The 12,031-nt window shown below is 39.6% G+C and overlaps 2 protein-coding genes and 1 pseudogene across 3 annotated transcripts in view; all 3 read right to left on the bottom strand.

Moving 5' to 3' along the window:
- Positions 1-12,031, bottom strand: part of LOC115119317 (netrin receptor UNC5C-like) — a 327,268-nt gene that overhangs the window by 97,051 nt on the left and 218,186 nt on the right. The window lies entirely within an intron of this gene.
- On the bottom strand, positions 2,086-4,926 carry LOC115104713 (retinol dehydrogenase 12-like; annotated as a pseudogene).
- LOC115105777 (dehydrogenase/reductase SDR family member 13-like) lies at positions 8,317-11,990 on the bottom strand. The gene is made up of 5 exons (XM_029628150.2): positions 11,746-11,990; positions 11,437-11,555; positions 11,023-11,146; positions 10,367-10,693; positions 8,317-10,258 (listed from the first exon to the last, which is right to left on the bottom strand). Exons 1-5 carry the CDS (start codon positions 11,897-11,899, stop codon positions 9,999-10,001), a joined length of 984 nt encoding a protein of 327 aa, XP_029484010.1. The 5' UTR covers positions 11,900-11,990; the 3' UTR covers positions 8,317-9,998.

Raw genomic sequence — 12,031 nt, forward strand, 5'->3', positions numbered from 1 at the left:
GTCTCATAGCAAAGGGTTTGAATACTTATGTAAACGGTATGTTTTTTTATTTGTAATAAATTTGCAAACATTTCTAAAAACCTGTTTTCACTTTGCCATTATGGGGTACTGTGTGTAGATCGATGAGGGAAAAAAATATTGAATCCATTTTAGAATAAGGCTGTAAAGCAACAAAATGTGGAAAAAGTCAAGGGGTCTGAATACTTTCCAAATGCACTGTATACAAGGTAGCTAACCTGTTCGAGTATGCAGTCTAATTACACTACATGCAAATGCCCATAACATTCACTAGTGTGCATTGTTGGGGAGAAGTGAACTTCATGTAATTCAACTAGCTCTCTCTCTCTCTCTCTCTCTGAGGACCTGAGCCCTAGGACCATGCCTCAGGACTTCCTGGCCTGTTGTCTCCTTGCTGTCCCCAGTTCACCTGGTCGTGTTGCTGCTCCAGTTTCAACTGTTCTTCCTCCGGCTATGGAACCCTGACCTGTTCACCGAACGTGCTACCTGTCCCAGACCTGTTGTTTTTCAACTCTCTAGAGACAGCAGGAGCGGTAGATATACTCTGATTGATTGTCTATGAAAAGCCAACTGACATTTCTCGTGAGGTGCTGACCTGTTGCACCCTCTACAAACACTGTGATTATTATTATTTGACTCTGCTGGTCATCTATGAACATTTGAACATCTTGGCCATGTTCTGTTATAATCTCCACCCGGCACATCCAGCAGAGAACTGGCCACCCCTCATAGCCTGGTTCCTCTCTAGGTTTCTTCCTAGGTTCTGGCCTTTCCAGGGAGTTTTTCCTAGCCACCGTGCTTCTACAACTGCATTGCTTGCTGTTTGGGGTTTTAGGTTGGGTTTCTGTACAGCACTTTGTGACATCAGCTGATGTAAGAAGGGCTTTATAAATACATTTGATTGAACTAGTAATTTAATTACATTTTGCAGTAACTTGTTTAACTAAATTCAAATATTAGTAGTGATTTCAGTTGCTAATTCCTTTTTTTGCCATGTAGTGGCATAGATAGCTACTGGAACTGAACACTACTACTTTTGCTAAAATAAAATAGGTGAAATAGGCAGGAATGTACTTTCTTTTCATCATTAGATCTCCCTAATTCTCACTTTGTGTTCAGTAGGCTAAATCACACATTCTGTTAACATCTGACTACAGCGATCTGTTCTTGCAATTTGTAATCTACGACATTTCAGATGTATTTTCACAAAGTGTTGAAAAGAAATTCTAAGAAACTTTAGTTAAGTAAACTCTATATTTCTTAACGGTAGCTTTAGTGTAGCTTAACGTCTTCCAGTGTGAAATTATTGGTAGCTTGGTAAACTATATATTTTCAGAGTAGCTTCCAACACTGCTAGTGCGGTAGGTAACATGCTGGAATCAGTCACTGTGTTATATCCGACAGAGCCCTATTCTATTTGAAATTACAGTGATGACAATAAGGTAATGCCTAGGGAAATCAATCATGTGTATAATTTGTATTATAATATGCCAAAACATTTCTACTAGAGCTACATACATTTTTGACCTGTCCTAGGTACACTTACTCATCATCGTCAATACAAGACACGTCACAAACAGATGGATATCAATGTCGCCAACATCAATGGTGCAGTATGAGCAGTTTCTCTTGTCACATTAATCAATTAAGTCATACAAGGTGCATTTTCCCCAAGATCTGTAAACCACCAACTATTGTTAATTTCTTTCTCAGCACTGACTGAACAATACCAAAAGCCTCAAATCGTAATTGTATGAAATGGCACCATAATACAACAGAATTTTAAAAAGGCAATACATTTTGGTTGAGTTTTTTTTATACGCAACTTAATTCCTGTCTTTCCTTTCCTTTTATAATGTGTCTGGGGGACAAAAAGAGGGAAAATTAACAATTCAATCTTATGTATTACATTTTCTGTGAAGGGCAAACTGCTAAAATTAATTGTCCATAAGTGAGTGGTTGAATCTTGTAGCAGTGTGTAAAAGTATCTCCTTCACCTTAAAACAGGCCACTCAGCCATCTTAAAACAGGTCACTCAGCCATCTTAAAACAGGCCACTCAGCCACCTTAAAACAGGCCACTTTCATGAACTTCCCATAACTTCTTAGCGACAACGCAGTTTTTGCCTTTGGCAACCACGTCCTGCGGAGCACAGCAGAAGAAGTAACATCCGCTCAGGGGCTCGATGCCAACCTGGAGGTCACAGTGGAGTGTAGTCTGGACACCGAATTCTGGATCCAGGAACAACAGTCTGGCTATTGGCTTGATGATGAATTTCTGCCACAAGCTGCAGTTTCGGGGTAGCTCCGTTTTCACTACTCCTACAAGGGCCAAACATAATAGAGATATGAGTTAATGGAAAGAACACAGTTGAACTGATAACTAACCAACACAGGAAAATGCACACCCTTAGCCTGTAACCCATGACTTGTAGAGTGTATTTAGTAACTTTAATTTAACCAGGGGAACCAATTGAGACCAGGGTCTCATTTCTAAAGGTGCCCTGAGAACAACAGTTCAAACAATGTGGGCAACAATTCAAGCATGATCACTACAAAATTACAGTTACAACATTTCAAATAAATTATGTTAGATTCAAATGGGCAGTAGAAACTAATATGTACAATCAATCAAAACAAGTGCAGTTTCCATTGGTTACATTTTTTATTAAATTCACCTTTTGGGAACAAATAATCAAGTCTTAGAGTGACCTATAGGCCATTCCAGGACTGAGGGCCATAGTAACTCAAAGCAGTCTTCCCTAACTCAAAGGAGCCTTGTGGAACCTCTAATGGAAACCAGCATTGAGATTGACTTTTCTAGTTACCAGATTTCTAATTTAGAGGTGAGGCGAGGTAGTATGGGAGGGACTCGTTGTTGTTCATTGTGACAGACATACCATTTAATCATTTTGAAGGAAATGACCAACCTGGGTGAACACCGTAGCAAGTGACATTGGTACCCTTCAGCCTCTTGGCCAGCTCGTGGTTGAAGAGAATGTTGCACAGTTTGCTTTAGCAGTAAGAGTGGAAGAACTGCCAGCTGTACCTCCCGGTACCCAGGTGTTTATTAGTGACAAGGGCATCAAAGTCAATGTTTCCCCAGCAATATGCCATGGAGCCCAGTGTAACTACATGGCCCTAAGTGCCCTCCTTCAGGTGGTCCAGCAAAAGACAGGTCAGCAGAAAGTGGCCGAGGTGGTTGACCCCAAACTCAATAGCAAAACCATCAGCAGTGTGCCCATCCACCACCAGACCTGAAGAGTAATCAGAGATGGTGCAATACAGTCCAATAGCCTTTTTCCACTCATGTCTTCTTTTTATTACAATATGACCACTGTTAATGAGCAGATCCCATCTAGCCTCTGTCTTCAGGAAGGTCTCAGTGAAAGAATGCACTGCCTGGAGGCTCCCCAGGTCTAACTGCATGTACACCACATCAGTGTTGCCCGTCTTCTGAAATACAAATAACAATTTGCTAGGCCTATATTTATAGGCATACCATGTTTTTCTAATGGTACATCTCACTAATGAATATTCGAAAACAAATTTTGAATAATTGATTTTCATAAGATTCTCGCACCCTTTTTATATAACTTATAGCAAGTTCAGCTCTCTTTTGGATGTGCCATGCCAGGATTACTCTTGCAACCCTCCTGGCAAGCTCCATAGCAGTGGCTTTTCCAATGCCAGTGTTCACACCTATAGAGTGAACAAGACAGGGACAGTTCCAGAAGTGCAACGCAAACCTGATTGAAATTTGATTCAAGCCCTGAGGTACAGTAGCATCGCCTACTAAAGGCTGCATGAGACAGCAACAAAGATGACACCACATTTTTACATTTAGCAGACACTCTTATCCAGAGGGACTTACAGGAGCAATTAGGGTTAAGTGCCTTGCTCAAGGGCACAATGATTTTTTACTTATAGTCTCCTCTGGGATTTGATCCAGCAGCCTTTTGGTTACTGGCACAAAGCTCTTAACCGCTAGGCTACCTGGCACAATTTAAAACAGTTCAAGGGTTATTTGATTAAAGGGGCAATTAGCAGTTGCTACATTCATTTTTGGACTTATAATTAATGATACACTACATGGACAAAAGTAGGAAGACACCTGCTCATCTCATTCCAAAATCATGGGCATTAATATGGAGTTGGTCCCCACTTTGCTCCAATAACAGCCTCCACTCTTCAGGGAAGGTTTTCCACTAGATGTTGGAACATTTCTGCGGGGACTTGCTTCCATTCTGCTACAAGAGCATTAGTGAGGTCAGGGATTAGGCCTAACCCACCAAGATTTACATGCTAAAATCACCACTGATGATAAGATATTGAGCTCCCACAATGACAATGTCATGGCAAGACTGACATTCGAATCAGTCTCTGGGAATAAAGGCCTTCAAAGCAGTCAAACATTTTTAAAGGACAAAATATTTTCTAACTTACCTGTTATTATTACAGTCTTCCCTGCCATCACTGCATTTGCTTTACATTTTGAGCTTTGAAAATAGTTTCAACAAAGATAATGTACAATGCAACTACACCAGCTGCAACTAATCAAGGTAGCATGATGATTTTGCACAGTCATGTGACACATCTCTATCTCACCTTGTAGAAGTGCAACCCGTGAATATAACGTGGTTAGTTGTATAGCATGCTTTTTGTGAGACCTAGCCTACCTGTCCCACTGGTTCCCTGTAGGTACAATATTCTGAACAAACCTGTCCGGATTTACTATTCAATTACTTCATAGTGTGCTTGACTCAAAGGAGGCCTATCTACATTTGTTCGACTTCTGCTCAGAATACCATGGTCGCATTAAAAAGACAGGTCTAGACCACTGACGCTGTGTCAACACTTGACACTTACATGTGACTTCTGCTATCAAAATATGAAGGTAATAATGCATTTAGAATAGTTTATTTAGATGCATGAATACACTAGACCAAAAGCTTTATTTGATGGCTGTTTTAAAACTAACATCCTGTAATTCTACGTGTGAATGATTCATGTTCACTACTTGGTCAATTGATTTATTGATTAAATCTATGAAAATAAATTATATGAATTGATAGTTCACCCCTCTGTTTTCTTTTATTCTGTAATAACCATGTGTTCAAGCTGATCAAATCAACGTTTATTTAGCGCTGTTCTTTCAGAACCATGAAGGGCACTTCAATCATTTACAATAACACTACTCATCCTTTATTAGTATTACAAATAGAAGATTATCACTTCTCACAACGGTGCTCTTTTAGTAAAGTAAGATCAAAGCTGAGTCAATGTCTCGCAAGATCACATAACGATGAATTTGTCACGTCTTGTCCATAGAGAGGCCTTTTATTCTCTATTTTGGTTAGGCCAGGGTGTGACTAGGGTGAGAATTCTATGTTCTTTTTTATATGTTTTTGTATTTCTTTGTTTCTGGCCGGGTATGGTTCTCAATCAGGGACAGCTGTCTGTCGTTGTCTCTGATTGAGAACCATACTTAGGTAGCTCTTGCCCACATGGGTTTTGTGGGTAGTTGTTTACTGTTTCGTATCTGTACTAGACAGAACTGTTTCGGTTTTGTTCGTTCACTTTGTATTTTTCAGTGTTCTATTAAAATAATTATGAACATGTACCACGCTGCACCTTGGTCCTCACCTTCTCTTGAATGCTGTTAAAGAATTTGCATTTTACATAACAAAACCAAATTAGTATAGCATAGTAGCATATAGGCTAATGTTACTGTTTCACCAAAAACACCTCATTTCTATTGAGATTGTACGATAGTTAGTTGAAGCTAAAGAGTCAAAAATAAATCTTATGCATCAAAACTCAGAGCCACCAGGCAGGATATATGCTTTGATTTAAACAAAATACAAGAGAGGCTACTACTTTGTTTACATCCTCTGCACTAATTCGCTCATGAAACAGTTCAAGAAGATCAAAATGTATAGGCTATACCTATGAAACTGATTGAGATCAATCAAATGATTGGCATGCAGATGCAGTTTCACTGGTAAAACGTGAATAATTATCATTCAGATTGACAGTAATGATGGCCTATTTTGAAATGAGGCATGCCTAACTTGGTGTTTGAGGGAATTCAAAATATACAATTTCCTTGACATATGTGTGGGCATAGGCAGACTTTGCAATTGGAGGTTGCATTTTATGCATATTTTATAACAGGGCTCTCCAACCCTGTTCCTGGAGATCTACCATCCTGTAGAGCCCTGTAATGATAGGCTATTCAATAGGCTACATCTGTCAGAACAAACGTTGATCGAGGAAATCATGACTAGCAATGGCACAGTGCACTACTTTTGTTATTATAATTTTTTAATGTTTTTTTATTCAGAATATTTTTTTATTACGATTTTTCAGGGGGTGCTGCAGCACCTTCAGCACCCCTACTTCCCACGGCTATGGTCTAGATGCACAAAAGTAGCATTGTGATCAGATTGTTTTCTGATCTGGCTGACCACTTCAGGAGATGGTCCATGGTCCATTGTGTACAGATTTCTCCTCAGTCTGGATGCAATCAGGCAACCAAAAGTGCATACAGTGGGCGATGTCATCAGCACATCAGCACTGTCTCCAGAAAACGTGTTTCGGGAGCGAGAGGCATATTTTTTTCATTAAAGTGTTTTCTGGCTTCATAAATGCTAGCCAGCATTACTAGGAAAACAATTTATTGTTTGGCAAGAGTTATGCTATCCTGTTTGCAATCCCTTCAGCTTTGCTAGCTACCTGGCTTGTCAGAGGTTAGTTGGCTAGTTAGCTACAGTAGTTGGCTACTGCCATCAAGTTGTTGTGTTATTATCAGATTTAGCCTGTTCCACCATTTGCAGAATGCATACAGACATTTCAATATAGCGCGGGAAAAGGGAATCCAGACACAACATGGACACGGTAGACACATTTCAATGTAGGTGTAGACGCATTACATGTTCGGAATTCCGTGATCAGAACTCAATGATCAGAATACAAAGCTGCATAAACTGTCAAGTGTAGACATGGCTTCAGATCTAGATGCACAAGTCACATTAATGTCAGCGTTTAGACAGGCAGCACAATTCTGATATTATTTCCACTAATTGGCAGTGGTGTAAAGTACCCTTGTGTGGTGTTCATGTTTTTGTTATTCACCCAATGTTCACAGCTCTGATGATGGACCCACAGAATTATTGTTTTTTTAATTAAAACAATACATATATAACAATTTATGTTAAAACACTTAATAGTTAGATGTTGACATATCAATTACAAGCAATATAGACAGCATACATGGTTGATATTTGCCATTTACCTCTACTGGATCACATTTATCAATAAAAGTGCTATACATTTTTTAAATAAAATTATAATCAAGACATGGGTGGAATAAATAATGTTTATCTTGAGCAAATATAAATGAAACCAGGTTTTCTCTCCACTATTGATGTTTACTGCTTTGAACTGAACAAATTGGAAGGACTAATTTTACATACAGTATTTTATGAAAATGATAAATGAGCCCCATTGAACACAAATTAAGGCCGGTCTACACACCACATGAGGGAAAGAGTTTTACTCTGTGTGTGTTGCAAATGTATTTATTGCACTTGAGGCATGTGTACTGTGTCTTTCTGTCCTTCTTGGGTCCACACACATCGCAGAGCTTCTTCTTGTTGCTACCGGCTGCAATCCAGAATGATGGAATAATTTAGTTCAGGAATTTTACTAACATCTCACTCACTCACATATATAGCTACAGCAGGCCAGGGTAGGAGAATCAGACACACACATGCAACAACATCACTCACACTAACTTCTTGTATTGGAGTTGTTGGTTCTGTGGGTCGGGCGGAATCCTTCCTTCTGTCATAACTCTCCTGTGACGATCTGAAGGATCAAGTAAGAGTGGATCCACTCTACATCGTGCTCTCTCTCATAGAGAGGGAGAGCGGGAAGTCAGCTGTTTTATGGTCGGTCATAAAATATGCTGCCCCTATGCTCTGTAGTGTTCGACAATGGAATGTAAACTGTGGAACACAGAGAGACCCTTGGGCATTGGTTATTGGTGCTATGTTGAAACAGCATGCCCAGGGAGGAGGAAGACAGAGTGAAGGCACACAGCAAACCTTTTTGTTTCATTTGTACTTGTTTTCACCTACACACACACTTCCCCACACTTTTATTACCCTTGGGTCCAGCGGACCCTACTCCCACATATGTAATATAAATGTGTAGGGTGGTGCACAGTGTGTACTCAATGAAAATGTGTTATTTTACATGTTCTTAACAGAAAACGAGCCAAGGCAAATGAGTCTCAGGTTGAAAAAATAATTCACTGTATTATTTTTATTTTTAGTAAATATTGAAAATGGGTCCCACAGACCCGAACACCACACAAGGGTTAGGCAGAATAACTTTAAAGTACTACTTAAGTCGTTTTTGAGGTATCTTTACTATTGACATTTTTGACAACTTTTACTTCACTACATTCCTAAAGAATGTACTTTTTACTCTATACATTTTCCTTTAACACCCAAAAGTACTCGTTACATTTTTAATGCTTAGCAGGACTGTGAAATTCAGACACTTATCAAGAGAACATCTGTTAAGGGATTTTTTATCAATAATGACTAATTATGTATACATTTCAATCAGGACTGACTAATCAGAAAACTATTATGTTACTGTATAGATGTATGAATTTTCTTTTTAACCTTAGTACTGATTATAATGTGTGTAAATATAATCAAGAATTAGGACAATGACTGTCTGTTCCTTGGTAGAAATGAATGAACTTATAGCCAGACTGGCTAGAATGCTTATCTACACAGGCAGACCTTGGCTTGGGTCGTAAATTATCTTACTAGGGAGAGACGATGTGGGAAGGCTTGAGAACTATACAGCCATTGTACTGCTGGTTGATGAGACAGGGTAGTACTGTGGTAAACTGTATCATGTTCAGTACTCTCGAGAATAAACGCAGCTGGTTGATTTTTGAGACTGGTCTCTGTCCATTTTATGCAAATAAGAGTCTTACAAATTCTTAGGAATTGACAGAGTGTTTAATTTGAATTGGGTATTAAAACATAGAGGAATATAATTCCTGTAACAACATCTCGGGTCATCTCTACACCCTCTGATCTGGCAGACTCACAAAGCATCTGCTTCGTTTGTAAATTATGTCTGAGTGTTGGAGTGTGCCTCTGGCTATCCGTAAATGAAAAATAAAAAATGGTGCAGAAGGGTTTGCTTAATATAAGGATTTTATTTATTTATTATTTATACTTTTACTCTTGATACTTAAGTATATTTAAAACCAAATACTTAAAGACTTTTACTAAAGTAGTATTTTACTGGTTGACTTTCACTTGAGTCATTTTTTATAAAGGTATTTTTAGTTTTAATCAAGTATGACAATTGAGTACTTTTTCCACCACTAAAATTAGTCTTTTGATCAATCACATCAGATATTTTCGCATCAGATCCTTTCAGATCTGATGTGATTGATCAAAAGGCAAATTAGTAGGAAAATAATAATAATTGGGCTCCCTGTGTAAATGTAGCCATTCTGACCCAGGAGGTGGTTAGAGACGCATTGTGTGGATTTCTCCTTATTTCTCCTCAGTCTGGAGTCTACATGCATGAGCAAAAAATGCTGTGGTGGGACAGAGACACTTCCCCAGAGACATATCACCTAGGCCTATGGTTTTATCTGGAATAGTTAAGTAGCAGTCTTGACACAAGGGGAGAGGATATGCCTAGCTTTTTTTTATTATTCAATATTCAATCAATCGATTTAAACTTTTCAGTATAACTTTGACTTTTCACCCACTGCCACACTTAAGAGTAACGGAATGGAACAGATTTCCAGCATTCAATTGGACTTGAATACATCTCTGTTAAGAATTATCAGGAAAAGCAACACATTTTCAGGATTGTCCCACCAGGGTTTTGGCCCTGATAAATACAGTGAAAAGCAGGGTCTCTGTGTTTGCATTAAGACATGCCACAAAGTGTCTCACTGACTTCCCACAATTTTTTAGCCACAGCGTCATCTTTGGCGTCGGCATTCACCTTCTGTACTGCACAGCAGGAGAAGTAGCATCCACTCAGAGGCTCTATACCCTCCTGGAGGGCACAGTAGAGTGTAGTCTGGGCCCCAGATTCTGCGTCCATATAGAAGAGCGAAAGGATAGGTGCCAACATCATACACCACAAGGAGCTTGAATACCGGCCTATTTCAGTCTTGACTGCTCCTGTGATAGAAAATAAACAGAACTAGTAAGCATATTGTATATTTCTGCACAGTTACAGTACATACCATCCGGTCTTGCTTACATGCTATAAAGTGTTGAAGCACTGACCTGGACACAAGCTGTAGCAGGTGACATTTGTTCCCTCCAGTCTTTTGGCAAGCTCGTGTGTGAAGAGCATATTACACAGCTTGCTATGACTATACTTCTTAAACAAAGCCCAGTCAGATTCTCCAACAGCCAGGTCTTTGTGGGTACTCAGGCAGTTAAAATCGATTTTGCCATACTCATGAGCTTTGGAGGCGACAGTCACCACTCGACTCGGACCGCATTCCTTCAGACGGTCCAGCAGCAGCACAGTTAACAGGAAGTGGCCGAGGTGATTAACGCCAAAGATCATTCCCACGCCATTCTTTGTCTTGCCACCTTTCATAAGCCCTGCATAAAGAGGACAAATGTTTTCAAAAGAAACACACATTCACTGCTTTGTTAATGCAGGTTTGCTGTATATTATTTTATGTCCTACACCTGCATTGCTTTCTGTTTGGGGTTTTAGGCTGGGTTTCTGTACAGCACTTTGATATATCAGCTGATGTAAGAAGGGCTATATAAATACATTTGATTTGATATTAAGAAACCAACCAGCCATATAATCCATTGAGATTTGGTGTGTTTGAGAGAGGATGGAACATGTAACAAATATGACTATAACACAATGTGAAATATCACACTCAATACCGGACTCATGCCAGAAATGCATGACTCACCAGCGTTGTTGACAAGAATATCGAGTCTAAATTCAGACTTCAGGAAGGTCTCAGCAAAAGATCGCACAGACTGTAGGCTTCCAAGGTCCAGCTCCATGAACACAACCTCATTGTTCCCAGTCTCCTGAGAAAGTAAGAATGACCAGTCAGATGCTCTGTGTCCCTCACTTTATAGAGACTAATAAACCAACCCGTCAACAAATTAATCAGCTAGTGACCAGAGCACAACTATCTGTAAAATCAAATGTGAATGAGAGGGACAGGGTGAGGGGTGACCCTGACTGAGGCAACTACAGTAATATAGCCCATGTATGATCCACTGGCACCCCCTCAGTCAAAGACATGTAACTACAGCAAGGTTCAACTGTTTACCAGACATCTGGAGTGAGACATGGATTCTGACACCTCTCTTACCTTCTTGATGTCACTGATGGCAGCTTCTGCCCTCTGCTTATCTCGGCAGGCCATTATAACCCTCGCACCTCTTCTGGACAGATCTATTGCTGTTGTTTTCCCAATGCCTGTGTTAGATCCTGGAGAGACACCATTGGGACGCACCCACATAGACGGCTAGTTTATGTCCAACGCCAAATGTTTTAAATACAATTCTACAATTGAGCAAAGAAATGCGGAATCAGTCCCATATGACCACCAATAATAACGGTACATAATGAATAATTGCCCACCATTAGTGTCACATTGTTTTATAATGTACAAACCCACCAGTGACGATTACAGTTGTCCCATGCAACTTGGCATTGCTTTTGCATCTTGGTCGTTTGAGATACCAATTACGAAGTACATAAAGTGCGATGAGTCCAGCGCTGACAAGAAGCAGTGTGAACATCTTCATACAGTACCTATTCTGACTGTACATAAGTATGAACTACAGCGTCATAGGAATTGATGTAAATGTTGCGCTAGGCAATGAACGCGCCCTTTGTCCTGGCACTCCCTCTTTATAAAATTAACAAATTATGCAACAAGTTGATTATGGTTCAAGAATTTG

The sequence above is a fragment of the Oncorhynchus nerka genome, linkage group LG22 (assembly GCF_034236695.1).
Source record: "Oncorhynchus nerka isolate Pitt River linkage group LG22, Oner_Uvic_2.0, whole genome shotgun sequence".
Classification (NCBI taxonomy): domain Eukaryota; kingdom Metazoa; phylum Chordata; class Actinopteri; order Salmoniformes; family Salmonidae; genus Oncorhynchus; species Oncorhynchus nerka.